At 40.5% G+C, this 24,893-nt stretch overlaps 1 protein-coding gene across 1 annotated transcript in view; it reads right to left on the bottom strand.

Annotated features, from left to right (window-relative positions):
• The window catches only part of ELAVL4 (ELAV like RNA binding protein 4), a 60,909-nt gene that overhangs the window by 16,524 nt on the left and 19,492 nt on the right, over positions 1 to 24,893 (bottom strand). Inside the window, 1 exon segment of the mRNA XM_036387562.2 lies at positions 3,359 to 3,462. Within this exon segment, the coding sequence (XP_036243455.1) occupies positions 3,359 to 3,462 (104 nt within the window).

Here is a 24,893-nt window from a genome sequence, read left to right as displayed (position 1 = left end):
CCCCAACAGATATTCTGTAAATCGTCACCTCTCAACTTTGACTTGAAAGGGCATCATTGACTTAAATAAAATGCACATAAATATTTTAGCTGCTGGAGTGAAAAGGGATTATTTATCATAACAATGACAGAATAAAAAGAACATTTCTTCAGTTATTTTAGTCCACACATCAGATTCGACTGTGCCTGGCTGTTCTGCTGATCCTGCTATTAAGCCAGTTCCTCCTGTGACTGCATGGCTGTTTTGCAAAGCATCAGGAGAGAGAGAACATTAAGCTGCCACAAAAATGTTACAGAAGTGAAAAGGACAGCATCTCGGGCCACATGCATAAAATACATATATTATTTTTAAACAGGAATTAAGCCTTGTGGGGTCAAAAAATGAGTGCAAATACAACTCCCCAGAGCCACCTCATGTTCAGTCTAGGTTCAAGGAACAGCAGAGGCCCACGACACAGATGGGACAAAGACAGCAGGACCACAGTGACCTTGGCAAGTAGAAGTAATTTGCCACTGTAGAAGGCTTTCACAGATTACTCATTTCAACTTGCTTTCCATCAAAACAACTTCCAAAAGGCAGCCAGAGAAATTCCACCTGGAGGACTGCAGCTACCCAACATACATGGACAGGAGTCAAGGTTCAGCCCATCCATCAATAAGATATTTACAGATTGATTCTGAAGCAAAAAAACAGTCACATTCACGAAGAAAGCAGAACAAAGTAATTTTCAGTACTTTAGTACTTTTCCAGCTCAATGTTGTCCTACTAAATATTTTTTAGTCTACAAAGCTATGTGCTGCTGAATTCATTTCTAGATGTTCTCTTGAGAGAGGTTTTTTAATGCACCAATGGTGCATTTTTAGTAACTGTAAAGGGCAACTGTAGCTAAAGTAATTGGGTCTGATAATTAAATATAATATTTCCACATGTTTAAATACTTCAGCCTTACAGAGAACAACAGTGAGATGCTGGAAAGCAGCATGTGGGGGCAATGGGCAAGTGAGGAGGTTCAGCAGTGCTGAGTTCTGCTCCTCAGCACCTTGAAGCCCTTTGGGAACCAGATCTCTCCAGCAACACAAATGCCACTGGCAGCACCAAATGCACCTGATTTGTCCCTCAGCGTGAACACTGGGAAAGCTCCATCCCCACTGCACAGTACTAGGGAAAGCAGACCTAATTTATCAGGATTTCCAGAAGTAAAACATAATTAAAAATATAAAAAAGACAAGGAGGTAAAGGTAAGGTAATCACATGTGATTCTGCAATGAAAAACTGGGTTGGAAACTACTGATTAGATGTCCCTGGGGCCAAAACTTTGGCTGTTGGGATAGGAGGCTCCCTTGGCTTTGTTTTAGGCAGCTGCATAAACCCAACTTTATTTAAAAAAAATCCCAAACCCTATGCTTCCTGCCAGCCATAGAAGAAGTTATGCAGCTCCTGTGCATGTAGATTAGATCAATCTCTTTGCTTATTATTAAATTTTAACAGCTTTCAAAAGCCTCCCCATGTCCTTTTATTCTATGCTAGTTTACAAGCTATTAATAAACATGCAAACTCCAAAACAAACCACTGAATTTCTAAAATTTATACTGAATTAAAAAAAATGTACCACGAATAAGATTTTACATAGTAAATTCCCAGATACCAAAAGTCTTACTACAGATGATAACAAGGCATAATGGTTTAATTTTGCATGTGAGAAATGTATAATAATAATTGGTGTGGGTTCCAGTTTCTGGAGGCCTTTTACTGCATGAGTTTCCTGTAACCTTGAAATATTATGAATGTAATAGCATTGCTCTGGTTCACAAAAAAGAAAAACAGGCAAAGCAGCAGAGGTACTTAGGGACAAGAAATGCAGCTCTTTCCTACGGCTGAATAATGTTCAAAATATACATGTACTGCATGAAAAACTGATGTAGATTTTTCAAGTTCTACTGAATTCTTAATAAGCATTTTCAAAATATTTTTCCCCGATAATATGCCTTTAAAAGCAATTTGGAGAGCAACTTTTCACTGCAAGTGGAAACTGCTGAGTCCAAGCCTGCATTTCCACCTGCAGCAGTTGATAAGATGGTAGATTTTGCTGCCTTGCCTTACATATTCCTGTAAGTGTTTCCATTAGCTCTACAAAACCATGCTGTGAGCATTTTGAGGTATGGCCCACATGCCTATCTGTGGGCTGGGATCTGGATGGTCTGAGGGAGGTTTGGAAGCAGCCTTTCCTAAGAAATCCATGCAGCTGCTCCACCACTTTCATAACCCTCAGCTCAGCACTTCTGCTCTTCACTGATCAAACGTCAGGGGAAAAACTTGCTTGAAACAATCCTTAGAAATACACCAGAATCCAAGAAATATTTTAACTTCAGGGAATACCACTTTGTCCAAACCACAATCTTTAGCCAGACTGCCAAAACCCACAGTATTGGCTACATAACATCGTATCTTTTTTTTGCAAGACACAACATCACTGATATTACTTGTACCAATATTCAGTACAGTAAAAATTCTATTTTTATATTAACACTTTTAGCTTTGAAATACAAATTAACTACAGAAGAAAAATTAAGAAAATGGTGCAAATCAAAAGCCAGCATTCAAAAAAATGATCAAAGGAGTTTCAGATAATTTGAATCTGATCTGCTGTTTGCTCCTGTTCAATTTTTTGATTCACATCCCTTAAGCTGTATTATTTGTCAGAATTTGGGGTGTGGAAATCTTCTGTAAGCTGTTCCAGAACAGCTTTATCAGCCATGCAGCAAAAACGGTGACAGTGTAGAAGCTTGCTTTTCTTGTGAGACCACTTAAGAAGGTCATTGAATAACTAATGGTCTATTACAAGCAATGAAATAAGAGACTTCGGTGGGAAGCCTCCAGCTTTTAAAAAAATAAATCAGATTAAGGATGTGGAAATTGAGAAAAAATTTTTTGTTGAGAACAACACTCTAACTTGTGAGAAACGTGCTTTCAACACCTGATAAGGACAGGAGTGTCACTAAAGGAGAACTCTGTGACAAAGTATTTCCCTTGAAAACATAAGGAAACATGTAACTTGTGAATACACCATCAGGTACTTCACCTGTTTATGGATAATGGTATCACTCTGGCTGTTCTATTCTACATTTAAGCCTCACTGTCATGCTTTAAAGAGCTTCCTGTTACTTTCCCCTCTCTTTAACAATAGCAGCAATTTCGGAGAAGAGAGATTTCATCTTCTGCACGTCCGTTCATTGTTCCAAGGAGGAGCTCGTTAACCCCCTTACAATGGAGAATAAAATAGTGATGAAATTGCCAGAAACAGTTCCAACTACTTTCTCCTGTTCCTGAATTGAGCAAGAGGCATTTTATATTGTCTTACCTTTATGGTTTTGGTCTGGAGTCTGAGTCCATTTAAAGTGTTAATGGCTTTCTCTGCATCCTTTGGATCAATGTAGTTAACGAATCCATACCCTAAACTCTGCCCTGTTGAAACACAAGAAATAAAGAAAAAAGGACTCAGTATTTTTCAGCACAGGAACAACTTCCAAGAGTGGAAGCACAATATTCTTAGGCAGTTCATTTCATCCCTGCTTTCCCTTAGAGGCTCTATGCTGTTTTTCACCATTTCTTTATCTCCTTAATACAGGGGGAGCCATCATAACTTTAAACTGCTCCTCTTGAGAGCCTTCTGTAAGAACGAGAAGCAGCAACTCCTCACCCTGCCTTCCCCAGGAGTTTACTGCTAAGCATGTATGAGACTTGACAGCAACAGAACTGTGTAACAGTTTTGTGCTGAGCTCCTAATAAATATAACTGGCTGACCTGCCAGTAACAAGGCCACCTCTTAAAATTAAATAAACACACACGTATAATTTTGCTGCTGTTTGTAAACAAGTCTTGAAGTATTTAAACCACAAAATTAGGAAACTGCATTTTTACACTAACCTTGAAGGAGCTGAGGAACAGAAAACCACCTTTACATCTCTTTTTACTGCTCAGTGAGCAGCCAGTAAATAGGAGAAGGGACAGCCCAAATTGCAGCCGGGACATTAGAGCTCCCCTCGGAGCATTCAGGATGACAGCAAACCCAAACAGTGCAACAACTGCTGCTGTGCACGGGATGGCAAGGAGGCCACTGCAGCAGCCAAAAGCCTTTCAACAGCTTCTGCCTGCCCAGCCAGACCCGTGTGTGTGTGTGTTTGCAGCAGGAACAGACCCGGTTAATACCTGGGCTAAGTGACACGGGGCTGGAGAGGCTGTGCTGTGGGCACTGCAGGGAATCACACACACACACAGGGCTGTGGGGCTGCACAGGGCTGGGAGAACCTGCTCCACAAGGATCTTTTCCCAATTCCCAAGCAGCAGCTTTGCAGCACCGATTCTATTAATGCAACGTGACAGACAGCCGCTTCCAGATCCCTTCCTTCCAGCATCCTACTGAACTTATTTTGCATGTTTGGAAAACACAGCTCCTTTTTTTTTTTTTAAGGCACATGAACTCAAACACGCACAGATAATCACATTTCAAGAATCAGTAAGCCCAAGCAGGCAGGTGAACCATCCTGTCAGGCTCCCTCTCATACACCCTTCTGTGTATCTGGGCACAGCACGCCAAAAAACCACCTGTCCCTCGGCACTGATGTGCAGGGGATCAAAATGCTGCTGCTCACAGGCAGTGAGAAAGGAAACATGTGAAAATCCCTCCCCAGGAGAGGAGCAGCATTTATGGAGATTTCTAGCCAGGGAGCAGCACACAGCAACCCAGCTCCTGCTCACCAGGAGGAAGGGGAGGTTGGGAAGGCAGCTGCACACCAAGTGCCTTGATGTCCCCTGGAGGCACAGATCCTGCCTCCCAGCACAAAGCTTTGTTTCTTTGTCTCCCGGACTACAAAAAAGCATCTGTGTGTTTCTCAAAGTCAGACGCCACCAAAAATACAGCGTTTGCTGTAACACAAATATAGGGAGCGCTTCTGTCTTACGAAATCAGATCAAAGCCCTAAAAGCTGCTAACTATGCAATGGAAGACTTCAAAAATCCATGGAAACACTGCAGTTCATGCCTGAAATGCCCACATGCAGGCGAAGGAGAAGAAATGGCTGTTTTAACATGCAATACAGCCAGGGAGCAATTCCGTCCCATCAATTTAACTTCAGAAAAAAGTATAAAAACATACTCGGTCTTCCTGGAGAGCTGAACTAATCTCAGCAAAAATATTCTTACCCAAGTTACATGACATTAACCAAGAATGACCTGAAGTCTGGCTGAGCACAAAGCCTGGAGCAAAAATACTGTAAAGATACTTTCCCTGCCATGCCTTCTTCTGCTTGCTTACCTGCGGTATTTTATACAGCCCCAATCCCTGTGCCTCTGAACACATCAAATCTTTGATATATTTAATCCTAAACAATCCTAGGGAGAGGAAAGCCATTCTCTAGGAAACAAACATCTTTTTATGGGGGGAAGGAGACTCAAGGATCAGAGATGGATAACCTGTATTTGTATCCTTTCCCTATTAATCATCTCTGGGCTTCAAAGGCACACGGAAAGCAGGAGTAGCTGATGTGAGACTGGGATTAAGGGCCAATGTCTGATCCTGGGCTTCCATGTCCACCCACTGCTATTGTCAAGGCACACCGACTGAGCCAACCTCTACAATGTATACACTGCTTTTCAACAATCTCCCATACAAACATTCTCACTTCTGCAAGTACTTACACAAGAGAGACCATGGACAGTAAACCCACAGACAGCACTAGCAGTAGGAAAGGAAAATGAACGGCAATACAAGAAAACAATGAGATCACAATTACATAACATTTTTTTGAGTCCCCCAGTAACATTCAAGTTATTTAGATACCATCATGTCTCTCTACCAAGTGGCAATGGCTAAATGTATTTTCTCCAAGGTAAAGGATAACAAATACCAAAACAAATAAAGTTGGTCTCATCTTCATGCAGGACTGCAGAACCTGGCTTAATGAAAACTATTACACTGTCATACCATTTTTCTTTCAAACAACAGGTCTGCAGAAACAAGATTTCTTCTTGTTAGTGTATATACTCCTGGACATCAAGAAATATATGAAATTTGTAACAGAATAGCAGGCCTGTTACTCAGAAGCATTTGGTTATGAATTCATATCCCACTGATTGCTATATTAGCTGTACTGCACTCTCACAGAAAGGGTGAATGCTCAGAATTTTGAGCACTGAATTTCTGTTAATTCAATGAATGCCCTTTATCTTATCTTAAAAACTCAAACTCCACACCCTTCACAGCCCATTGAAAGCTCAGTGCAGTTGTTTCCATCAGCAAATTCCTTCTGCTGTGTTCTGGCATAAACCTCACTGTACCAGTGAAGCTGAAAGGAAAAAAAGCTTCCCATTAAGAGCTTTCCACTTCAAGGGTCTATTTTGTTTGGTTACTTTGTATTTTCGACAATCTTGCCTAAATATTATCATGTGTTTAAAAATTGACACAAACACCCCAGTCTCAAAAAACTGAAAAAAAAAAAACCCCTCAGATTAGTTTTTTGTCTGTGAAAAGCTTTATGATGACTGTGGAAAACATCATAAAGTTTTACTGTGCTAAACATTTACAGTTAAGAAGCCAAAAAAAATTTATACATGCAGCTAAAAACATGAGTTTCAAATTCCTCTCAAGAGCAATGTACCTTATGTCAGACAAAACAGACTCCAGATATGCAAGAACTAAAAATTGTTACAGGTGAAGAACGGAAAGGATTTCTTCCAAAATACAGTAAACAGTATGAACTTCCCTATTTTTTTCATTATGTGCTCTTCCTGCATGTACTCCAAAAGGGTAACACTTCTTTGGACACAATCTGGCAGCACAAAGCAAGCAGCTGGACCTCTCAGTGGGATCCCACACAGACACTGTAGTTCATTCCCATGCTACACTTCCCAGGAACAGCACCGTAAATAGTAAATATTTTCTGTGATTTGGAATCCAATAGTTCATCACATGCTGTGATTCAGTAGGTCAGGCAAGAGATATTTCTAGATGATCCTAAAACAACACCTTGTTATCTTGCTATTCCCACTGCTCTTTCCGAATGTTTTCTCTAGCAGCAGAAAATGGACAGTGGACCTCCCAGAATCTGGTAAGGAATAGGTCTAAAAATGAGCAGTAACAGGGCTAGAAGTTACCAAGAACTTGACAGTCTTAAAAAATCAAAACAGGCAAAGCCAAACCCAAACTGGAAATGTACATGTTTTGCATTTGAGAAAGTCCCATTTCAGAGCTGAAAATTACACTTAAAACAAGTCATGAGAAAGAAGATATGAAAAAAAAAATCAATTCACTCTGTATAATCTTTAACCATACATCCAAAAACCTGCAACTGTTAAAAAGGCAGTGTCAAAGACCTGCACCTTCCTTTAATTCCTCTGTAAGCCAGTCTACATTGACCAATTCCAGATACATGTTAAGAGGTAAAGGGAAAACACCTAGAAAAACCCCTGTAAGTTAGAACAAAAATATAATAGAAAACCAATTTAAAAAAAGGCACAAAACCCCTCTAGTAAAGGCTGGAATAACGAAATACTTTTTTTTTTTTTTAGGTTACTGAAAAAAGATCCCTTAACACTCATCCTGACTCACCAGAAGATACTAATAGTAACAGTACAGAGACAAGAGGCATTATGTACACCTGAAGACGTATGTGAAGATATACCCAGGTGAATGCTAAACAGGAGCTTCTAAGTTATACATGTTTAAATTAAATGATCTGGATTATTTGCAGAGAACAGACTCCAAAAAAGGGGCTAATTGCTCTCTTTTGTGATCAAGAAATTCCAGAAGCCTGGAGGAAAAATGTTTGCACTGGAATTCAAAGAGGGAGGACAGGAGAGCCCAAGTACTTACAGGTCCAGCAGTCTAATGCTGAGCAAGGCAAATTTACAGAATATTCAATACTGGACTTCCATAATAAAGAATTAGTGAGGGGATAATAAAATCAATGTCAATCAAATTAAGTCTATGGAAAACAGATTCTGTCAAACTGAACTGACAACCTTCTTGATGAGATTACAAGTTTGACCTATAAATTTTAAGAATGCCATTTAATCAACATTGATATACTTGGTCTTCTCTAAAGGACTTGATTTGGTACTGCTTATTAATTGACTAAAACAAAATTAACAGGGTACACATTAAACGGATTAAAGAAGCCAACAGATCTCTTACTGGGACTTGTGAACAGGAAATCACGATGAAGACCTGAAGGAAAGCATCTATCTCAGGAAACAGATCTTGGCCTTAAATTGTTTATTTCCACCAGTAAGTGGAAAAAACCCAGACTCCTTGCTTGAGAAAATTGACTGCAGAAAGACAGGAGGAGGAGAGGATAAGTACAAAGAGGACAGAGGGAAAGCAAAAAGCAATTTACGTTCCTCAGTAAACCACAAATACACACATTTGCACAGCACAAAGATTACATCCTGCCAAACCAAGTTAACTGTGCCATGCTTTAGGAACGCTGAAATGAAAAGACTGACACAGGCTACATCAAGCTTGCACCACTGACACAAGAGTTAAAACTATTCTTGCCATAAAAGTCACAGAATCAGAAATGGAAGGAAAAATTGCTGCTTCTGATCTGCCTGTGCTTTGCTGAGGAAGAGCCCAGTCCTGGTGCATGTGCTCCAAGATGCCTTGGTGATGGGGCCATGAGAATTGACTACAGCACAAGAACTCCTTCAGTAGAGATAAGGGGGTCAATCTGCCTACCTGATCAAAAAGTTGCGATAGTGCTTTGAATGAAGCTGAACCTGAACATTACATTAGTATTCACCTGAAGTACAAATTTTTGTTTCTTACTAATGTTTACCCACAGAGTTATGTACCCCAAATCCCACCGTTTGGCAAGTGAAACCAGACTAGAAACAATACAGCAAATGCTGTTTTCCTGTGGAAGTCATTTGCTCTGTGTTTTTGACATGGAAGGTAACACAAATTTAAGCACCTACCAACCATTTTGTCAGTTCTACCACTGGAAATTCTGAAGGCTTGATTTTTTTCTGAAAGCTATGCTCTAGCTCAAGCAGAAATTAATCCAGGGAACGTTTTGGCAGGATGTGTTAAGTGCTCAATAATCTCTTCTACTCTGAAGCTCTACAAATACACTGTTCCTGCTGGTTCTATGAAGAACAATCATTGCCACAAGCAAAGCAGAAGCAAACTACATCCTCAGAAAGTCTGAAGCCTTCCTACTGCAGCAAACTATTCTAAGAGCAACTGTGAGATGAGTACAACTTTTAATTGCCCACCTGTGACCAGGTAAGTTAAAGAAATGGTTAGAAACATCTTTTTTATTTGGAAATAAATTACTGTGGAATTAAAGAACTATGGTCCCCACTATAAGCAGCCAGTCACGAGAACAAGCACAGAATGGGACAGCAGTGATCTGAACTGCCTCAAATTGTGGTTTTGTTGTCCCCTGCCCAAATGAAAAACCTAATTAAAGCTGCCCTCCCTACAGAGGGGCGTACCGCGAGCGCCGACACCATCCCTCCCTTCAGAAGTAGGGCACGTCTGACAGCTCATCTCGCATCAGCCAGGCAGGAGTCAGACAGCAACAGCCTTCAGTCACTCTGCCTTGGGGACCAAAAGATAAATAATGCTCACCACCAATTCTCCCCATCTCCCCAGATCCATTTTTGCCTGTTCAAACCTCGGTGAAATTCAGGGAAGGAACTGGTCGCGGGGTGAGCTCCTCTCTGTCACAAAAGCTCAGCTCAACTTGCTGTCCACCTGCGGCTCTTCCAAGCAAACCTGCACATAACTCTCCCACTTTTCCCAGTGTTTCTCAAGATTGAGATGTTTGTAATAAATAGAACCTATGGACGGATGGCAGGGAGATTGCTTTCTGTCGCTTAAGCAAGAGAAACCAAAGAGAATTCTGATGTTCAAGGCAGTCCTGGCTCCAGCAGGCAGGTCCATTTCAGAACACCACCCTGGGAGCCTTCAAACCAATTCAGAAGTCTTTTAAACATATTCCCGGGATGAAAAGGAATGACTGCATCTCATACAAAAAGCTCTATGAAGTAGAGGATTTTGGAGAAGGTTATATAAATATCCTTGAGATGATATATTCATAATGTGCAAAGAGGGTCAAGTGAAATGACTTTCATGTTTTTTTTCTTGTTGTTTCCACAACAGTCACCAACAAATAGAGCTGTTCACCTTAAAAAGGAGGTAGGCTATAGAGAGAAAATTCAGATCAAGAGAAAAGGAGAACTGATCACGAGCCCAGTTCAAACCTGCTCCTTGTCTGACGCTTTTTTATACCAGTAAATGTCAGCCCCATTCATCCTCCACCACTTTACCAAGGAGAATCACCTGCTGTCACCCCAGCAATGCACACTGCAGTCTCAGGAGAACCAAACCAGAAGGGAAGCATCTTCTGCACACAGTGCTCCTAGGACCAAACAATTAAGCTAAGGCTGTCATTGTCACAATTCACTGCAACCCATCTATGAAGGGTAACTTGTTCTGTGCTTAGTGCAGCTCTATCACAGCACCCATTTAGTCTATAGCTTATTTACAATACAGACTCCTTATGTTTGTACAAATTAGGATTCATTCGATACACATTGTCCATGAACAGCAAGAAAACATTCTCCCCCTATTAACTCACTTCTGTAAGAATTTAGAGAAAACTGCACAATCTTTCTCAAAGCAAAAACCAGACAAGGCAAGCATGAGTGATAAATCATTTGTTTTTTGCTTTTTGCAGGAAGGCATCAGGGTACAAGATGGAACCTTCCATCAAATTACTATACTTGAATTATCCTTAGTTCTTTTGAGACTATCCCACCCCTGTACATTAGGAAAGGTCAGCTGTATTTAAAAGCAATCCAATCTAGAGCCCCAGATATGCTGTGATGCTACAGTGCACCTACAATTAAGAAGCATGATTTGTCCTTGGCTAAAAACAGCCACCAGCACTATCCAAGTTCTGTAGATCCTTAAAATACAACTGGAGAGCAAAGCCACGTTGCAGACTAACAGTGAAATGCACTTTGAAAAGATCCCCTCCTAAGAAACATGCCCATAGCTTCATGAAAAAATAAAAAAAGTAAAGCTAACCCCAAACCTCTGGGAAAAATCCTCTATGTTCCACAGCTAGAGCACCTGCAAAGGCTACACAATGACAAAGATCCTCAGATGGGACAGGGTCCCTCAAGCAAACTCTCCTCCTCCCAAGGCATCAGAGCCCTGATACCTAAACAGCTATGGCACTCCCCATCAGATAGCTGCAGAGAGAAAATTCCTATCACTGCCTTAATGCCAGAGAGACTCGACTAAAAGCTCATTCATGCAGGAGAGAGGCCTTTTTTGGGGAGCTCGAGGGGAGACGCAATGAGGTCCCACGGGAGCCCTGTGCACACAGGATTTAATAAACTCCAGCCCAAGTGGAAGGGGCTCCTTTGCACCAGGCCTTCCCCAGCAGAGACGCTGCTACGTGATTAAAAAATCCCCCAAAGGAAGCCCTTGCAAACAGTGTGCTACATCCCACGTAAAACTCTCCCTCAGGGAGAGGATAAGAGAGGGAAAATGAACCAGACATACAGACACCACTCACTCAATTTTAATATCTGAATGGGAAGTGCCAGATACCATGACAACAAGCCTAGAAAAATAAAAGGGGAATAAAAAGAAGTGTTGCTCAAAATGTGAAACAAATCCTATAAATGTAGCTAAAGCAAATTATTAGTGCTGGGGAGGTAACTGCAAGCCCTGGACCTTCACATGTCTCTGGAAGGGAGCCACAAGGACCTGGACACAGTGACCTCAAAATCAAAGCAAGACTCCCCAAACCCATCTGCAAGCTCCCCATAACAGAAAGAAACATCATTGATCCAGCATCTTGAGCTAGAAAGCTTGATTTTGCCAGGCAGTGCCAGAGGAGATTACATGAGTTTTGTCCTCTTCTGTATTTCTGACAAATCTTTTAATGCAAGATAGTGTAATTTAATGTCTTGATTTTCAGAGATGCTGAAGCAGTAGTAGTTCTTGTCTAAATTAAACACCAATTGACAGTAACCACCATTTTTCAAAATTAGATACAGTAATTATTTTCACTTTAGAATGGCCCCATATAACCAACTCCCAGCACAGAACAAGATGGAGCACCCTTTGACAGCCTGCTGCTGCCCAGCACCACCAGATCCTGCCAAAAAATCCTACCTCCACAAAAACTTCAAGAAGGCTTCCAAAACCATGCAACTACTCCATTTTATACTTGACCAGCAAGGTAAGACACACCTGCTCTTGAAAATTGTGCCTTACAGACTCCTAAAGGCTTCTATCATTTCAGATGTTCTGCATCTCACCTGAAACAAGGCTTTGCTCTCACGTGCAGACTACAGAGTCCAACCAAGTCAGCTGTGCCACTGCTGTGCTTGAGGACATGGACTAATCTGCCTGCAAAGTTTAAGTGGCACTTTGAGACAGATGCTGCTGACTTGGCTGGAGTCTTCCATGGTTCCCATTACCATAGCATGGAAGCATTTTACCTCTGAAACACACCTTTCTTCACAAAAACCACTGTGGAAAGCACTTTTATTCCTGTTTTAGAGAAGAAAAAACTGAAAGCATCACAATTTCCAGGGTGAACTTGGACAGAGTAACACAGCCACTATAACAAGGAGCTAAAACTGAAGCTCCCCCCTCTAAGATTGGAACCTTATCACTGGTCCATTGAGAGTTGTGCTGGGCTAGAGATATCTTGTAAACAACACACACATTTCGTGTTCTGTAGAATATATTATCCTCCTTTTTCTTTTTTGTTTGCTTGCTTTTATCAAGTTTCTTTAAATGCAAAACTGAATTTTCAGCATGGGTGTGTTCGTACTACTGCAAGCAACTGATTAAATAGGTTTTGAAAAGCTATTGCTCCTGACATACACAAGACAAGTGAGTTCCATTTCTGAGCAAATATTTGGATTTTGCTCCCCTCAGTTGACATCTCTTGCTTCCCCTTCTTTTCATCTTCTCCTCCCCCTTCCTTCAAGGAGCACACAGCCTCTGAATTAGCAGCTGTTCCGAGAAGAGCAAGGCTGCACTCCTCCCTGCTTTGTCCCAGAACAGAACAGGGACTGTACTATAAAAATCCAGTGTTCTGGGGACAGGCATGAATGGACAAGAAACAGCCATGACTTGTCTATCCTGAACAGTAAATTCAATGCTGAAGAGACGACTTAAACACAAGAATGCAGACATTAGAAACAAACAGGCTAAGTGAAAACAAGATTCACTGAGAAAAAGTGAAAACAAATAGAACCAGGGAAAAAAACTCCTGAATGATGTAGCAGCACATAAAAATGGTTATCAGCAGTGTGAAAAAAAAATCTGCAAAAAGAATTAAAGAAGTCACTGCATTATACTAAGCATGCACTATGCTGTGGGAAGCAGTCCTCATCCCAAACAGGGGATGTCACACTGGGGAGAAAGGACACAGCATCACTGGACAAGCAGTACAGAAAGAATGGTAAAGACCACACAACTCCAACAAGGAATGTATGCACCAGAGAAAAGGAAGGCAATGAACTGAAGGCAAATATCTGCAGTCATGACATTTTAAAAATAAGACCTAAGGCTCAAGACTGACTTAAGATACAAGCTTAGAAGTGTTCAATGCTAAAACACTAAAATATGGTATCCTTTGATGAAATCTGACCAAAGTGAGATACAAAAGCCTACAGATATTTCAAATGTGTAAAGACTATGACTGAAGATGAAATATTAGAAGTGCTGCTTTTAATATTGTTATTCAAAAAAAGATGAAATTAAAAGAGGGTAGAAAGAATCACTGTCTGGAACCAAAGAGAAAAGGCACTCCAAGAACATGAGCCAGCAGGTCACAGAAGAGGCACATGCTTCATTAGAGCAGATGTATCTTCCCTCCTGCATATCATCCCAAATGCTGGCACTTCTGAAATTTAGATGAAAGCAGAATGCAACTAAAAATTTAATACTGAACAATGGACCAGAAGCAGAAGGCAAACCAAAAGAAAGAGTGATTATTCACTGTTCAATAATTAGGCTTCAACCAAAGGCACAGTTAAGTTCAGAGTACAGGGAGCCCATACCATACCACATACACAGTTTTGGTGCAAATGTGCCAAACTTGTATGAAAAGGGGCAATGCCAGACACCTAGAGTCAAAGCTTATGGGAAGCTCCACGAGAAAATTATGGCAGTGAGTGGTAGAAGAAAGGCAAAAGGACAGAACCAGGACAGAGCCTGCACACAGACCAAGGTTCCTACTTTCATGAAGCGTCTGAGAACTGCAGAGTGGAAAGTCCTGGCACAAGAAAAATCTTGCTTCATATGCTAGAGATTTTAATAAAAAGGCCAAAAACATACTCTATCAATAAGAAGGAAGCAAGCAGAGAACATGGGAAAGACACAGTCAAGATCTGGAAAAGCCAGTGCATCAGCAAACTTGGAATAATTTAATGTAGAAATGGTGGCAGTAATGCTTCCAGTCTAGAGGAAATGGCAAAGGAACATAGTACTGGAAAAAAACCAAGACTATGTTTTGCAAAACAAGCATATTAAGCAGGACATAATATTATACTGCAACATCAATATCTGAAACCTGTTTGACTGCAAACTCAAAAGGCCCTGGTAATTTTGTCATGAAATGATTTAATTCAGCAACATTTAAGGTTTTGTACCTCAGCCTCTGTCAAACAGCAAAAAACAAAAGCCATAACTATACTAACAAATTTCACAGTAATTCAGAACAATGACTCTCAATACCTGTTCTGTCTCATCAACAGCCTACTAATTAAACTCTGAGCTCTACTAACCACTTTTTCCAATGCACAGAGGCAAGTAATTTATTACAGATTGAAATACAAAATTTAATATTAACAACACAACTCGTGACTGCAGCATTTTTAATCTGATCAGCAGAAACATAAATAAAAGTTGCAACCTGACAGCTAAGAAGGTTAATCTGTAATAGTTAGATTTGCGTAGATGACTTTACACGGCATCTGGAAAGATGCTGAGAAAGGTAAAGCTACTTCATCATATTCCAAAACATGCTACCTATAGAAATTTTGCTATGCACTGATATACAGACTGCAGGGAGCCTCACCATAAATTTGTTTCAGCTTTAAGACAGAACTTCCAAAATTTTAAAGCAAGAGCAGGAATTTAAGTTGGGTTTCAAATGTTTAAAACATTCCTTTTAGGTACCTGCAGGTAACAAAAGTAATGAAAACCACTTCAAGGAGAAAATATTATGACTTTGTGTGCACATAGTACTTAGTTCTATCACTTAATCTCGGTACTTTTTTTGAGCAGAATATTAGCATGAATATGCTCCTCAGTAAATTTTCTCCAGCATAAAAATTCTGCTCTTTTCAAGATGGCAGATTTCCGCCATTGTTTGCTATCCACCACTAAAACCAGTGCAATTTCTGTGATACACTACTCTTATAAAAGGCTTTTCTCAATATTAAGCAGGAAGGGTCAATAAACTTCTTCCTTTCCTTTCCAGTTTGGCAAAATACCTAACCTGGAGCAAGTGAGTACCACAATACTACCAACATCCAAAATGAAGGCACCAGAGCAGCTATTCCAATGCAGCAGAAAGCATAAGGGAAAAATATGTCACCAGTCAAGCTCCCAAAGCTGTTCATCTTTGGGGCTGGGTTTTTGGTTTTTTTTTTTTTTTTTGTTAACGCAAAGTGGCTTCCAGAGCAGGAAAATGTTTTAAGAAACAGAGAACTGGGCAAAGATATGCACTGGTAAATAGAAATGACACAGATACAGCAAGTAGGAGAACAGAGGAGTCTAAAAAAGGAACTGCTGGAGAATACTTCTTGTTACATGTCCTATCTTCTCATGCCCTACCTACCATCCTCACAGCCAGGAAAGTGGAAAGTGAATACACCCCCTCCATCCAGCCAACAGCTTCCTAGGGAAGGAGGAGGCAGCCTCATTTTTTGGGTCCTAGAATTCTGCAGCAAGAGGAGGGAAGCCTGTTGATACCTAACTTAAGGTGCTTCCAAATGTGTGTGAGCACAATTATCTGAATAGGGCAGCAGGGAGATTAGAGCTTGTACTGCAGGAACAGCAGTCCCTCTAGTACAGCAACAATTAATCACACTGGCAATGCTGCCATTTGTTTGCTTGCAGGTGAGTATGACGCAGCTTTTTGTCCATCTGCTTTTGCAACACCCCTTGAAAACCATCTAACTGGAAAAAAAAAAAGACAGTTTAGGCTCTTGTGAATAAAAGTAATAAGTGTTCAGCTTTTTGCCCCTCAAGCTGATATATTCCACTGATTAAACAGATGCTGAGAGTCATAAGAACAGCAGTACTGCGTCAGATCAGAGAGCTGCCTGGTCCAATATTCTGCCTCCAGCAGCACCTGCAAGTCAGTTACTTGCACTGAAATTCCTAGCAGGGACAAGCAGCAACATCTGCAAAGTCAGTGATGGATCCTGGTCAGGAATCCAACAACATGCAGCAGTGAGTCAGCCAAAGCAGTGCCAGTGAGCAAAGCCAAATAAATGGACTGGCCATGATGCTTGCTTTCTCTCTTCTCTTTTCATAGAATGAGAATTTCACAGGAATGAGAGTGGAGAGTGACCATTAGATTGTGGCATCACAGAAATGGGAAACATGGTACCTGAGCAAAGCATTTCTTAAGAGATGTGGAAAGATTCAGAAGGGGCCAAAACAAAACTCGGACTGTATCACAAACAGTTTGAAAAGTCAGAGGCTGCAGTACCCTATCAATGACTATTGCAGGAATGAAGCACAGGACATGAAGAGAATGCTGATGCAATCCAGAGATTTGTTGGCAAAGACTGCGCATCAGAGCAACTTCCAATAGCCCAGATTCCCGAGATGGTTATCTGTGCTGACTCTAAGCACAGGACTGCCAGTGAGCTGCACACAAAGGCTGCTGGACTCCCAGCTCAGGCAGCAAGAGAAACCATGTTTTATGCAGGAGAAAAGAAGTGGTGAGCAGTGTTAGGGGTGTAGAAAACACTCTCTCCATATATCCTTGTGTTTAACAGCAAAATTAGAAGTTAAGAAGTTTTAACTGTAAGTCAGTTTAAAATGGTGGCCTAAGTTTCCAAGCAGTGAGATTGAACTTCTGAAGTTTTCTGGAAGCAAATAAGGAAAAAAAAGGATTTAAGGCCGGGCAAGACCTCCATGGAGTAAATATTCCATAAGGAACTTCGCCCTTGACAAATTGCATATCATTTGACAAACAGAAAAGAGGTTGGCTTGATTATGTAAATGGATCTTTCCTCAAGTCACAGTTAGAGTAACCCCAAAAGCAAAAATCTGAAGGATGTATTCTGAAAGGATGGAAACTGAATGATGACTTTGATCAGTTTAGGGACTGCACATGAACTGAGGTGGTAGAAAACAGAAGAGAGGCAGGAATGCTGAGGACATTCACACTCCTAGGAGCAGGGGATCCCAGTACCAGTCTGAAGGTCTCACATTGACCATTCCCAGAAGCCAAGGTGAAGATCACCTTGGCAGAACTCTTTTGGCTGAAGAGAAAACAAACAGCCTGCTAGGGGGAACTCAACTGATGATGGATCAGCTCTGCAAGACAGAAGGGACAAGGACTCCCTGGCTCACTGATTCAGAGAATGAGCTACTGCAGGCAGGTCAAGTAACCCCAGTCACGAGTTTACTGAACACCCTCTGAAAGTCAAGAAGAAACTCCCAATGCAGTGTTGGTGGAAATAAGCCTTGTGAAAAGGGAGAGCAGGAGGCAGACCACTTTCCAAAGCATTTGGAGTGGTTTTACGCAGGTCACTGCTGTTCCTGGACAAGCTGTGCAGCAAAAGCACAGGGGAAGCAGGCAGAGGTGACAGCCACAGTACAGCTCATAGGTATGGCTGGAGGGCAGCAGGGAATGGAGAAACATTAGGAAAATCAGCCTTGGAGGCCTGACAGGTACCTGGGTGTTCTGTCTGCTGCTGCCCCACAGGACCCTGCCTCAGCTGGGAGTGCCTTGCTAGTGGCTGACAGTCTCCCAGAGCTTTCCTGGCACTCACATTCCTTTCCTCCCCTTTCTCCTTGGGCTAAAAGGAAAGAAAAAGTTACTGAGAGAAGCAGCTGTGCCAAGTGCTGAAGGACAGGGTCCGGGCTTCTGGAGGAGAGGGCAGAATGATCCAAAAAGGAGAGAGAACACCAGAAGTGAAGGGTGGAATGCCACCAAGAGAGGGCTGCACCAGAGCCATTTCAGTGGCTGTCCCCTGGCAGACGGCTTCTCTTCAACACAGGTGATAGGAGGGATGGAAAAAAGGCTCAGAGCAGGAGGTAAGGAGACACACCAGAAAGCCTCACAAGTAACCTTGTATCAGGAGGTCATGAGCTCAGAGATGCAGGCCTGCTTGGGCTGATGAGGAAAATCACCCTGGCAATCCTTCCACACTGGGCTTGATGGGAAGGTGATGGTATTTACTCAAACCAAGCAGCAAAAACTGAAGAATATTCTAAATATGCATTAGAGGCATTTAATACACTGCAGAAGCAGCTCAGGATTGAAACCAGTGAAGTTAATTAGAAAGCTCTTTTGCAGCACAAGGGCCATATGCCTCCTTGCTCTCTGCCTATTTGCCCCAACACTCATCTCAATTGCTTTTTTCCAATAATCAAGAAATCAAAATTCTTTTGTTCGCCGGCACAGAGTCTGTACCAGGCGACTGCAGAGAAGTGATAAAGAAAATGATGGATGCTAATTTGACCATTTTCCTCAGTGTTCAGCACTGACATCAAACCACAGAAAAAAACATTTTAGAGATCCAGCACTGAGACACTCGCTACCATTTCTGTGTCTCCTCCCCCACAGTGCTAAGTTCAGATACTTAATGCAAATGTTCATTAAAATAATCAATATTTGGGGATTGTCTTGAATCTGCAGCCCTTAAAATAGGATATGCAACATGGAAATTACGTTTATCTCTGCTCCAGAACAGAATATACTTCAGGAAATAAGCTGTAAAAATAACTAGGCTATGAAATTAAGATCAATTTATCAAAGGTCTTTAATAACATTCAGAGCCATATATTTAGTCCTTTAAAAATAATTCTAGATTTCAAATTTAAAAGACTCTGAAACATGTCTGGTTTTCCACATATCTTAATATTTCATTCTCTGCATATAACGAAAAAATAAAGCATAGTCTGTATTCCATCTGATGAGCAGAAAGAATTTTTTCTTTTCAGTTCCAAACTACATTATCTCAGACTTCTGCTTCTCTGGGCACTTGACTTTCAGCTGCACTAACACTGCTCTGACCACTCTTTCCTCACTGCATTTGTCTATGCATTCAACACAAAGAAGTAACTTCCATACAAATCTCCTTTACCTAACAAATACAATGGGGCCAACGTACAGTCACTTCCTGAAAAACCTAAGGCAATTCACCTAATTTGGTATTATTTTTTCAGACAAAAGAACCCTAGCTGAGTACTTTGCTGTATAAATATTTTTCCTATTTCAGCAAATACCAAGTCTTTTGCTTTCAAGGAAGTCAAATGCAAAACTCCACAGCTTCTTACAGAGATTCCCTATACAATCAATTTGAGGGGCACTATTAATATGACCTTTAAATGCAATCAAGCCAAATGCCAGAAATATATATTCAATTTATGGTGAACACCACTGCATGAAAGCATTATCCCCCTGTTCTGAAGGACTGTATTAATTCTCCTCCTCTACCAGAGCAATGAAATTGCTGCTAACACTCAGTCTAAGGCAACAAGATCTGTGCCAAATAAATGATCAGAGATCAGTGACTGGTTACCACCGCTTTACAGAGAATTACTAAAACCCCCTTCCACGTCAACAAGGGAATAAACTACCTCTACAAGGTATTTTTCTCCTAAACCCTGTTATTAGGTGGGCTTATGCTATGAGGCATGAGTGTTTACATACTTTCTAAAGAGTTTATAAGTCTTATCTAACATAATCCTTGCATTCTATAATCCTATCTGTTTAATGTATTTTACGTGGGGAAAACCGCTGGAACCAGTAATATCTCAAAATGGAAGGCACTTCCAAAGCACAATCAGTGAATGGACATCAAATGCAGAAGTAGTTTATGCTCAGGTTAGACTTTCATTTATCTCAGATCAGGTACCTTAATGCTGGGCTTCACTGTAAGTGATATTAATCTGCATATGGAGCTGGTTTTTTTTTCTTTCCACAGGACACTTTTGGCACACCATTTTACAAAATTATTAAAGAAAAGATAGATGAAACACTGCCAGCCTTTGTATGTGAATTTTTCAGTGAATACATGTTCTATCTGCAGTGTCTAAGCATAAATAGCCGTGAACTATTTCCCTTAAATAAAAATAAATCTTTTCTCCCCTTGACAAAGCAACACAATTTCACTAATATCTCTGCAATTTCCAGCTTAGTGTTTCACCTGCAAGACTTAACCATGCAATAGTTACCTATTGTCACAAACTGCCTTACCAAAGGCCTGTTCCCTAGAACTAAATTTAGCCATTAGTCCCATTTTTGCTTTGTCTCTTTACATTATTATGAGATTCCCGAGTCCTCCTTTGACTCCAACCCAGATGGACCCAATGGGACCTCCTGGTTATCTACTCTGCCATGCCTCAAAACCTCCAATTAAAATACATAAAACTTGGCTGCTGCCAACACTGGGCCAATACTAGGTGATGTCTGCTTACCAGGGAAAGCATTCCTGCTGCTGCACATCTGCCATTAGACCCCAGAAATTCCCTCCTGGAGAACATGACCATTCCCACCTGCCTTCTCTCCTGCCTCCCTGGGCATCAGCAGTGTGCAATAAATGGCTTCTGCTCCTGAGGATACAGACCTTCTCCACCCCTTGCTTTCCAAATGCAGATGCTGAAATTAAGGCTGCCTAATTAAGCTCCAAATTTCAGCAAACTGCAAACTTGCAGCTCTGAACAGCATGTTCTAGATAGAAACACACTAGTTCCCCATCATTTGGTTAAATAAAATCTGGGTCTTTGCTTTTTACGGCAGCAGCTTTTCAATATGGGCTTCTTATTTTACAGGAAAGTTGGAAACATTTTTTTCTAGATGGCACACAATACCAACTCAGTGTGGACAAACTTCAGGATTGAAGGAGCAGAACAGCCTTCCCAGATCAACAATTTATTGGTTTCCACAGAGGAATCAGCACTGCACAGTCCTCATGTGAAAGATACCTTCCTGTACTCTCATAATACTGCATAACTTCTGGTTCTGCCATTTTAGTAGGTTTTGGTTCTTGGATCCTATGCTTGAACATCCCAAGGAGTAAGGAGCAGACAATCCATAACTTCTAGAGAAGGCTGCAGGTAATGCAGTCAGTACTTCCATCTCCCCTTTTCACTCATTGATATTTAAATTATACTTACAATGCCATGATTATTTCTGAACTTCAGTTTTAATCTAAACCTGCATCAGGAATATTATAAATACCTGAAACTAAAGTGAAAGGCTTCAGTCTTTGTACATAATCTTAAAGGAATTGCAAATTCAAAAAAGAACAATTAAAAAAAAACCCAAAACCAACAGAGTTAACATTCTGGGCAGAGGAACAAAGTTCCTGATTATACATGCAAAGAACATAAAATTGTACCACACAGTAGAATTATGCAAACCCTGCCATAACTTAAGGGATGCAAGAACTCTTGTATCAATAAATATTCTGCTTCACAGTGTTCCTGGATCATTTGAAGATGCAAAAGATTTGCAAGCCAAAGATTTTTGGATACCAATCATCTGAAGATTCAAAGAGGTAAGTTCCAGGGTAAGTTACAGAGAAAGAAGAAAAAAAAAAAAGGAAAAAAAGCTACCAAATGAATTAAAAAATTAGTAACAAACATCCCCTTCTCCCACACACAAACTATGTCAACAAGGACAACTCAGAGGGCCAGCAGCTCTTACGGTATCTGACGGACACTACACTGACTGGATCTTTTGTTTGCAAACACAGGACAAAACAAGTTCAGCATTTCTTCTCTGAAAATTCCCATGAATTCAAGCCCTCTCCCTCAAGCGATGAAGATATTTGTCACTGGTTTTCTTCAGACAAAATAAGAAATAAAGAGCATCTGCAATGCTCTCTACCTTAGCATTTCTGGTTAGTGCTGAGCCTCACTCACATCCATCTGAAGCCATAGGTTTCCTCCCTGAAGTCACCTCCTCTCATCTAATGCTGTTCTCAAATGTTTATGCCACTTAGCTGGGTTTTTTTTAACCCAAGTTCCTTCTCATTTTTTGAGCGCAGCTGATTAAACCTGAACAACTGGGTTGTTGGACGAAATATGCTGTAGCTATGAAATGGTACAGCAGGGACCAGTTTCACTGTTAATTTAAAATGCTAGAATTAATTAGGTAGTGTAAATGAAGAATTTAATAAGCACACTTTACAACCACAAGTTCTGCTTTTATTAAACACCCCTGCCAAATGAAGGCAACTATCTTCAGTCTTGTTTTTCCTTGTCTCATTCCCTTAAAATCTCTGCAGTGGAGAAAAAAAAAACCCCAAACCATTTTTGCTATTGCAACCCCTCCCCCATAATTAAAATGTATGCCTGACTTCCATCTCCTCTCTCAAGTCATTAGCATCTTTAAAAAATGCTACTGTATATCCTGCCTGTTCTGAGAAGCTACCAAACAAAACCCAAGTTTACGATTTTGGTTTTGAATACCAAATTAAAGGCTGTCTTAGAAGCTGTCATTCCTATTCCACTCAGTGCGGTGTACTACCAAATTAGCATAGTTTTTTAGTAAAGGAATATGCTTGTTTTAACATGTGCCTTCCCAAAGCGAGGGGGCAACTTCATAAACCAATTTTATTAAAAACTCCTACTACTGTTCTAAGGCTGCAAAAAGACTTGGAGCAGATGACTGTTCCTGTCATTGTTTAACCAAATTTAAAATGAATAAGAGTTCAGGTAATGAATTTTATTGGAGAGATCCAGTATGTTTAAAAAGATTTTCTATACCTTTTAACTCCTTGGAAGAAAAAAACATTTCAGAAGACTCAACATTATCCTAAAATAAAAAAAAAACCACCAACTTTTCAGCTCCTTGACAAGGGAAATAGAATCTTTTACATGAGCCAATTCAATGCTACCTAGCTTCAGAAATACATTTGAGATTTTCTACTATGGTTTTGCCAGGAGAACTATTTAATCATGATTTGGTTTATGACCTTTTCTATTTTTCTTGAAGCAAGCTCTCCCTACAGCTTTTTATTCTGACTTTTTTTTTTGATTTGCCAGATAATTCAGCCCAGCAAGAAGGAAGCAAACTTACAATATATGAAGACAAACCAGACTTTTAACAGAAAGAACAGCATGTTTTTTTAAAGGCATAACGAAACAGAGCATGCTTAGCTTAGATTTATTAAAGCCACAAAATTTTCAACAGAAACAATGAAAAGTCTAAAAGCAGGCAAAATCTAAACTGCTTCACATCTTCACTGCTAAAGCAATAGCTTAAGAATTCACTGGGGTTTTTTTTCAATATAGCTTTCACTGTCAGAAAAAAATACTTCTATTGATTTTTAATAAGGAAAAAGCAAAGAACCCCTGAAAAGCCAGTCATTCCTCTTGCAGCCTACTGGCATACCTCCACCCCTCCCCTCCCAAAAAAACAGTCCAGGGGCCTAATGAAGGACATGGTTACATGATGATCCAGAAAGATGAGCTGGGTATGACCTCAGTGCATTTCCATTTTGTTACTCTCCATGTTCTAAGAACCTTAAAAACACGAACTGCTTCTGGCAGAGGACTGAATTTGATTTACTAACTCTGAACTCAATGTGAGGAATGAATATGCATCCTCAAATTCACTAATATTGCACAATGCCTTGATAACAGGCCTGAAAACCTTGGCAGATGAAATTCTGTTTTCAAAAACAGCACAGATAATTTGGAGCACAATTTTTTTTTTGCAAATATGGCTCTTTTGTACTTGTATCACCTCTTAAAACAACACGTAGGGGTGATGTCCTCAAGGCATCTGCGCAAGTTTTTTTTAAAGAATGGTTCCTTTAAAGTATTTTAGTGATCAAAGATTTATGCACCTTGTATGGAAAGAAAAAGCATAGGCAAAAAAAACTACCCAAGAACGTGTCAGAAGATCATATAGCAAATTTCTCATATCTTCAAACAGAAAGACAAAAGCCTGGAGATAGAATGAAACAAAAAGAACACTGTTCCTTGCTGATGAAGTAATGGCTCTCTGTCCAAAGACATTCCCTATGAAAACAACACTGAATATCTTAAGTCTTGAAAATATATTGTAAGAACATCATCGTGAATTTGAGGGATAGAATAAGTGGTAAAAGCTCATCAAACACAAGATGAAAATTCAAGCTAGGTACCCAAGACTCGTGTAGAGGAAGGTTTTGCTTCTGCCTGAAATAACTGAACTAACCTGCAGTTAAATTTTTCAGATTATTTTCAGCCTAGAAGAAAAACAAAGGTCTGTAGAAAAAAAACCCCAAAGTAAATAAAAGTCAATTCCATTTTTCAATCTTCTTTTCAGAACACCCGAAGCTGTGGCCAAATCAGATTTACTGCAATAGATACATCATGGTCAACGTGCTAAAGAAAGCTCTGCTGGACTACACTTGAGAGGACTCAAGCTGCCCTGCAGCTACTGCCATTTGTTATGTGCCTTGTGTTCAACCAGAGCATTGCTGTGTGTCGGGAAGTAAACAAAAAAGCAACATTGCATGTTGAAAAGCACTAAGCAGATCATGCTAATGCTGCCAGTACAATGGCTGCCAGGATGTTATAGAAGCAGGTATGAAGATTTGCATTTTAATTCCTCATCTTCCCATGGTGCCTCTTCCCACAGAGCACACCCCCAAGTTGCCAGGAGAGC

Source organism: Molothrus ater, chromosome 9 (assembly GCF_012460135.2).
Source record: "Molothrus ater isolate BHLD 08-10-18 breed brown headed cowbird chromosome 9, BPBGC_Mater_1.1, whole genome shotgun sequence".
Lineage (NCBI taxonomy): Eukaryota > Metazoa > Chordata > Aves > Passeriformes > Icteridae > Molothrus > Molothrus ater.
Note: the sequence above shows the minus strand (reverse complement) of the source record. Positions and strands in the feature narration are given on the sequence as shown.